The following is a 7,984-nucleotide window of genomic DNA, read 5'->3' as shown; positions in this document are numbered from 1 at the left end:
TTTAATCAATTATATATATAAAATTTTTTTCGTCTAATTTCTAACCGATGATATTCTAAAGACAAGCAGAATTGTAAAAAAATGCAAAGATTAAATCTACTTGAATTAAAACCGAAAGAATGCTAACTTGAAAAATCAGGATATCCACATATACGTAACTACTAATAACACAACCCTCATTCAGGCCTAAATCTATTTGTTCCATATTATTTTGATCATAAGAGCATGTGATTAGTCACGGGTTTCATCAATTACAAATGAGTCTTCATCCGTCGCACTTTTGACCACTTCTATAAACCAGCCATGTTCTAAAGACAAGCAAAAATGTAAGCAAATGGAAAGAATAAGACATACTTGAACAACAACAATCTTATTAAAATTAAAAGAATGCGACCTTGAGAAGAGGTCGTGCAAATATACGTAAGTGCTAATAATACAACCCTCATTTGGATACTAAAGCTAGTGCTAATATAGCACAACAAAAGAATCTAATGAGCAAATTAAAGCAAAAGCTTTGCTTATCTCTTTGCTCTATTCTCAATTTCTCATCCATACTAATAATATTACAGAATAACTTATCAAACTCTCTTGATATACTAGCTAGATAGCTAGCTAGTTGATTATACTATCGGCCTTGTGCGTCTGCCTGCTGCTCTTCCACAGGTTAGAGCGTTCTTGGGAATCGGATACTCGTCCCTTAGGGATGTCGATGGTGTGTACACTCGTAGGTAGAACTGTTGTCCTAAGTATTGGCGTGCCCAGAATTCTGACCTCAAGTTCCACATACCTACATTGTCCAGAGCCAAATAGATTGCAGTCCATGAATTCGGATACACCTGCATTCAATAAAAATCGGTATTGTTCAATAAAATGGAAATTCAAGTAGATTCGGCTTTGATGAGTTATTAGATGTTCAATCAATAAAAATGCAAATGAGAGTGACACTAGAGATAAATAACACAAATCATTTTTCAGTGAAAACAAGTTACCCTAACAAAAAAATCGGGTATTAAGTAATGTTCAGGTGATATGGGTAAAATTATATTTCTTCACACCTGTGTGGTACAACGAAAAACTGCATCACGGAGATTGTACTGATTTCTGCTGGCTGCTGACCACGTTCCTCCATCCATTCTGTTTCCAGAAGACACATGTTAAAACAATTGGGTGTCAAGTAATGCAAGATCTTTTATGTAATCTATAAGACTCACCCTACAACAAAGAAGCTATAACCATCCAAATGCCAGCTCTGAACGATATCCTCAGTATTCTCGAAGACAATCTCGATGAAAGCTCGGTAATCAGCACCCATCACAGAAGTAGCAAGATAGATCCCGGAACCAGTGGGGTTGCTGGGGATGCTTCCAACACTAAAAACTCCTCCGATCTTAAAGTAATCCGCGAGCTTAAGAGGAGTATCAGCAGGGATGAATGACACACTGTTAACGGCATACCTCTGCTTTCCATTCACTTGTCCAGCAGAATTCTGCAGTCTGATAGTTCTGGTTGTATTGATCATACCATAGTGGTAAGATCCTTGTGGATTAGGCCTTGGCCCACTTGCGGTAAGATTAGTCCTGATAGCACGAGCCTGATTGAGGGACCAGTCAATCTGAATTGTGGGACCGCCAGGGATTGGGCCTTGGACTGAGCCCCCCGAGTTGGAATAACGGAGGAGTCCGGTTGTAGTGAGTACAGGATTGGTGAAACGCGATGAAGCTACAACGTAGTAGTCCCTAGGGGGTTGATCGGCTGTTATGAGCACCGAGTAGGACTGTCCAACATGGACATCAAGTGAAGAGAAGGTAGTTTGGAGGGTGTGGGTCCCCTCGACTTCCACCACCTTCATCTTGTGGCCTTGAATACGGAAGTTGAGAGAGTTCTGTAGCCCAACATTGGAGATCCTAAGCCTGTAAGTCTTCCCTGTTGAGAACCAAAAGATGACATTCATCTAGTGAATTTAAGCATGATTCTTTAGCATGTACTGTAAATAATTTTATTCCATAGTATCTTATTGGGAATTTACCTTGTTCTACATTGATTGTGGCACCACTTCCACGACCATTGATTAGGATTCCGTCTGGAGGAGGAAGCTTGTGTCCGGCATCAAGGGTTGCTTGCAAATCCTGTAAAACCACAAAATAAATTACCCATTACTGACTAAGGTACACTTCTTAAACACCAAAATTAGAAATCAAAGAGTTGGCTATAGCGTCAAAAATAACACAAAAAAGGGGGAGCGAGAATTACAGTGTGGTTAGCCTTGTACCAATCTCCGATAAGAACAGTGTAGTCACCGGCAGGATCGGGAAAAGGAACAGGAATCCTCGGCCTACTAAGGATCCTGATGCCTCCGAAACCACCAGCAGCCTTTTGGAATCCGAGAGAAGGAAAGTAATAGAAGCTTCCAATTTGATCTTTGACTTGGAGAATGTAAGTGAAGTTCTTTCCTGGGGGAATTGGGCACGTTGTTCCGTATACACCATCTTCAAAGGAATTTCTCCTGTTCTGAATTCCATTCCTGACACACCAACCACAACAGATTGATAATTAGCAGAGTACATTAACTTGTAGATAATCAAGCATGTTTAAATGTCAAGGACCCAATATGAACATATACACTGTTTTAAACTTTAGCAAGGTAAGACATTTATGTCCGAGTAATTATTTGTCTAACATATCCATGCTTTCCTATAAAGCTTATGTAAAACACAAATCCAACATTAATAAATTTCTTTAGAATAATCATATTCAACCCCACAATTTAAATTTCAAAAAAGTACAAATAGTAATTAGCCATTGATATACCAACAAATTATCACAATAATAGGAATGGTAGTCAATGTACACAATTTTTGTGGGGTCCCATCGTCACCAATTACCCGTTTATCATATAACAATTAAGGATGGCCCAGGATGCCGTGACATAAGGGCAGGATTAAATTTAATTAGAAGCAACAATACAACCCAAAAAGCGCCAATAAAAGGCACAATGGACCTGCTTTTTTCTCCATCAATAATTTTCTGGAATCAAAAATTGAGAAAAAATGTAATCCCTTGAATAACAAACTATCCCATATTTTACTAAATTAATGTAAAAAATAGAATTACTCACCCCTCAATTATCTAACGGTATGTTTGGCAATTTGGAATTCATTTTCAAATGTTGAATTGGGCCAAATACTATGTTTGGCAAATCTTGAATTTGAAAATGTGAAATTAGGTCAATTCTATAGAATTGCAATAACAATGTAAAATGTGGTCAAGTATCAAAATTTGCAATTTCCGTATATAGGTTTCATTTACAATTCTTGAATTTGAATAGCAAAATTTAATTTCTCTATTTTCAAATGAATTATATGTTGCCAAACACTACCTTAGTTAATTCTAATATTCATTATTTCAATAGGGCCAAAGATTTATAGTTCTATGATTTTGGATAACATTGGACTAAAGTAAAACAACTCATTAAATTATATTCACTTTTTATTTATGTGATGTTAACATGATGTTTGCTACTAATAGTCTATTGAAAATAACCTTTTTGTTGGTTTTTTTTACAATGGATAAGGTTGCATACATTCAATCCTCCCAAACTCCACTATAGATGTGAGCCACGTTATTTCACTTATATGGTAGTCTAGATATGAGTCACTTAATAAAACATTATGACCTCTTTATTTTACAAGAGTAAAATTGCGTATAATCAATCCTTCGTGCAAGTCAGAATACAGGTAAATTATCTAATGAGTAATGACTAGTAAATAGTAATATATTCGTTAAAATGAATACTCCTTATATTAGGCGGAATCTAATTGCCGTCAGAAATTTAGAGGGAAAACACCCCAACAACTACTTTCAAATTAACAGCCTAAAACAGAAATCAACAAAATCTACTTTTGACACATAATTATCTTATTATATTAATATCCAGGAATTTAGGAAATGGATTTATACTAGTTACTACTACTCTGATCGATCATTTTTCCAAAGAAAAGTAAAAAATAAGTAAAGTTTTTTTGGGACTTGCAAACAAATGTGCTTAAGAATTGATGAAGTTTAACAAAAATAGTCCAAGCAAAGTAGATCTTATAAAAATAAGGCTCATAATTCCATTGTGAGACTTTAATCATTTTGTTAGAACATACATTATGTCATTTAGAGTATAGTTTACGATTTACAAGCTCAAGAACAACGTACAATATCAGTTATACTTTTTTAATAGTTGATCTAACAAGCCAATGAGGTTAGTTAATTTAAACAGGGAAAGTCTATTATATTAATTTAAATCAATGACAATGATGCTTCCTATCCTAATTAAGCAAAAACCAATGTACTTCCTTCGTACTGAATTACTTGCTACATTTTAGTTATGAGCACTATTTATTATTCAAGCTTATTTTATATTATATGGTTAATATATAAGTAAAAATATAGTCATGTAAAATCTTGTTTGAATCGTCTAATGACATACTTTTATAATACTAACTCATTCACTTCTTGGTGGAAGAGGATTTCTGGCTTTAACCTCAAATAAAAAGGATACACACTAAGTCAACAATAATGTTTAAACTTGTTCAAATTGCCACATTTTTCTATTTCTACTGAAATTATTTTAGTAAGAATAGCAATTTGACTAAAAAGGAAATTTATTAAAAAAAAACATATAAAACGACAATTAAAATAAAGAAAAGACAGGGATGCTTTGGAAGAAGAAAGAAAAAGAAAGAAATTCGTTAAATGGCGAATTTCTGTGATAGAAACAGTACCCAAAAAAAAGCAAAGGCTTAATTAAAAAAAAGCTGACGAATCTGGATCCGACCCATTCATTTAGTCACTGAATCCAGATCTACGACAAAAATCTACCTTTTTTTACTTTAATTAGTACTAAATTCACGTGTAATCAGACAACCTAAAAGTTTGTAATTACATTTGTCATTGAAATTAATTACTCCATTATTTATTATTATAATTATTATTATTATACTCCTACTCGTCATTGGAGTTAAATTTAACTCCACACTACTCTTTATTTCTTTTGCAATCTATTTTATACTCTATTATTATTATTATTATTATTATTATTATTATTATTATTATTATTATTTTTATTATTATTATTATTATTATTATTATTATTATTATTATTAGTAACCAAAAAGTTCATTATTCCTTTTATTACTTAACAAAATTTTAGATCCAAACTAGTAAACCTACAATACAAGCTTACTCTTTTTTTTTTTTCTGACAATGTATATTCTTTCTCCTTTGATAGCCTTAAAAAAAAGACTAATGACGCCCGGATGTACAACTTTATGACAATACAAAAGTTTAAAAATCAACTCTTTTAGTGATAATTAATTAATTAAGAAGTAAAAATACTTGACAATACTTACCATGAAAGAAGGAAAGGAACATCAAGACTGTTAAAAACATTGATGATAAGATTATCATTAGTAACTGAGTGGATATCTGGTCCTGGAAACTGCCCATTTATCAAAATTCCCTGAAAAAAATAAATATAAAAACAAGATTTAAAAATCAATTCTTGCAATTAAAAACCATAAATTAAAATTTCAAGAAGAATACAGAAAGATGACTAAATCAACCTGTTGGCGAACACCTAAAGGGTAAATATCACCATAAGTGACATTCCAGTTAAAGAATCTGTAAGGATCATCAGCAACAACAAAGGATAATAACAATGAAGCAATACTCAAGTATAACAATGGCTGCATTGCTATAAAAAAAGAGAAAAACAATGAAAATAGAGAAAAAAAATCACAAACAGGGGATTTTATCCTCTGTTTTGGAAATTTATATTATTAAAAATATTGAGATGAGTTTGAAAGTGAGTAGTAGGAATAAGACTAGTAATGAACAATTAGATTTGAAGAATGAGAGCGTTAATAAGGGAAAAGAATGGGGTGGGGTTTTAAGAAAGTGCAGTACAGAAGGAGAGAGAAAGTGGGAGGAAGAAGAGGTTAATCAATTATGATTTGAGAGGGAAAATGAGTGAGATTGTGAGATAGGGGAGATTTGATTTAAGAGAAAAAAAAATTCTCTTTAGGAGTAATTTTTTAATTTTAGTACATTATAAAAATTGCAAATAAATAAGAAATATTTAAATGCTTTCTCGTTCTTTTTTATTCGCGATTTAATGTGTTTGTTAAATCGTTTATATTTAGAGTTATACATAACTAAAATTTATAAAAATTAATATTATGAAATATGCGACGAGACGAATAAAATAAGATCTCACATTACTATGTTATTTTCTTGTATAATCATCAAATATAAAATAACGATAGGATGATGAATAATGCAATAGTTGGTTTGGGCGCAAGTAAAAAAAATGGAGGAAGTGCTTTTTTCTTTACATTTGTCTTTTTAATTTTTTATTGTTGGACAAAATAATTTATTAGACAATTTTAGCTCTTTTCGGCATAAATGAAAAGTTAAATGTCAAATCATCTAATGCTAGTGTAACTAGTGTTTGGTGAATTAACTCATTGAAACATTTTTTTTGTTATGAATGACTCGAATGAATTGTTTTGAACAAGTTGATTATAGCAACGGGCTTAAAATCAACGGCTCGTCTCTTGAGCAACCATCTCTTTGAGAGATGTATATCAAGCTTAGTCCACTAAAGATTAATATCTACTTACCGTACTTTTAATGCCTACTTACACTATCCTTAATGTTTACTTACCGTATCCTTAATGCCTACTTTCAATATCTTAAATGTCTATTTACATCATTCTTAATGCCTAATTACAATATTTTAAAAATATATAATGGCCCAACACAATTAGAAATGGTCTTTCAAAAAGACTATCTCTCACAAGAATTTGCGTAAAATCAATTGGTCTAACAAGTTAATAAAATTAGCTATAAAACAAGTCACTCTTATTACCAACTACTAACTATAGTTGTTTGTCAAACACCCCATTGTTATGATCTCACATTTTCTGTTTTACTCTTGTGCATAAATTTATTTTCTTTGTCCATCTCATTCATACAATCCTACTATTTACTTTTTATCATTCAATTAAAAATTAATAAAACAATTACATACCAAAACAATAATGCAATGACCTAAAGGCATAAGTGAAAAAAGAAAAAGAAAATTTCAGATTTATTGGTTAAAATTGTAAAAATAAAATAAATATAAAAAGAATTTTTGTTAACAACCATTAACAACGATTCATTAGTTCATATGTTATATAGTAGACCATAATTAAGGCTTTGACGTTATTATTGACGAAGAGTCGTAATAATTAAGTAATGTAACTAGATTAGGAATTAGGATTATAATTATTTAGTTTTGGCGGATAAAGAAAGATTTTGATACAAAAATGGAAAAATAAAAAGGAAAAAGCGTGTCGGTGAAGATGGAAAAGATTAGGAGGTGGGACCCCTTTGAAAAAACGTGTTGTTTTTGTTGGTTGTGGGCTGTGGCATTTGGGGTCACATGCTGTGTCTGCAAAAAATACCTTGAAGGTACTCCTGAGAACTGATAACTGAGAAATGAGAACAAATACCAATTGCTACTTGTTGCTGGTAACTTGACACTAGACAGTGAGTGAGCATTCGGTGTTATTACTGATTGGTTAGGCTTACATGTTAATTGAACTACGAATTGGTTCTCTTGAATGTTACTGAATAAAGTATTCACTAATAACTGACTGGTCACTACTTTGGCTTAAGTTTATTTAACAGACTTTACTTTGGTTTGTCCAAACACATTAGGATGAATGTTATCAAATTCAAATGATATGATATACTTTGCTATGAGTTTGAAACAATAAGGACCATCACTGTTGGTAATATCGAAAATAAATCAGTTTTCAAAACTGTTTGATAATTAGCTTCTTTTGTTGATTTTTTAGTTAGTTTTTAATTTTTGATTTTTTTTATTGATTAAACAATTATAAAAATATTTAATAGATGACTTTTAAGCTAGCTATTAAGCCAAAATAAA

The 7,984-nt window shown here is 31.8% G+C and overlaps 1 protein-coding gene across 1 annotated transcript; it reads right to left on the bottom strand.

The window, feature by feature from the left end:
* Window positions 1–354: 354 nt before the first annotated feature.
* On the bottom strand, window positions 355–6,137 carry LOC130810274 (L-ascorbate oxidase homolog). Its single transcript, XM_057676271.1, has 7 exons — window positions 5,610–6,137; window positions 5,397–5,506; window positions 2,251–2,521; window positions 2,027–2,126; window positions 1,212–1,923; window positions 1,056–1,134; window positions 355–836 (listed from the first exon to the last, which is right to left on the bottom strand). Exons 1-7 carry the CDS (start codon window positions 5,736–5,738, stop codon window positions 621–623), a joined length of 1,617 nt encoding a protein of 538 aa, XP_057532254.1. The 5' UTR covers window positions 5,739–6,137; the 3' UTR covers window positions 355–620.
* Between the last annotated feature and the right edge of the window lie 1,847 nt (window positions 6,138–7,984).

This window comes from Amaranthus tricolor, chromosome 4 (assembly GCF_026212465.1).
Source record: "Amaranthus tricolor cultivar Red isolate AtriRed21 chromosome 4, ASM2621246v1, whole genome shotgun sequence".
In the NCBI taxonomy this organism is placed as follows: Eukaryota; Viridiplantae; Streptophyta; class Magnoliopsida; order Caryophyllales; family Amaranthaceae; genus Amaranthus; species Amaranthus tricolor.
Note: the sequence above shows the minus strand (reverse complement) of the source record. Positions and strands in the feature narration are given on the sequence as shown.

Bases quoted from the DNA above. Each gene is read 5' to 3' on its own strand.
- LOC130810274 (XM_057676271.1), bottom strand. From the start codon at position 5,738: ATGCAGCCATTGTTATACTTGAGTATTGCTTCATTGTTATTATCCTTT. The intron at 2,522-5,396 runs GTAAGTATTGTC...TTGGTGTGTCAG, and splicing joins GTTCCTTTCCTTCTTTCATG to GAATGGAATTCAGAACAGGA. The intron at 837-1,055 runs GTGTGAAGAAAT...TATTGAATGCAG, and splicing joins TTTTTCGTTGTACCACACAG to GTGTATCCGAATTCATGGAC.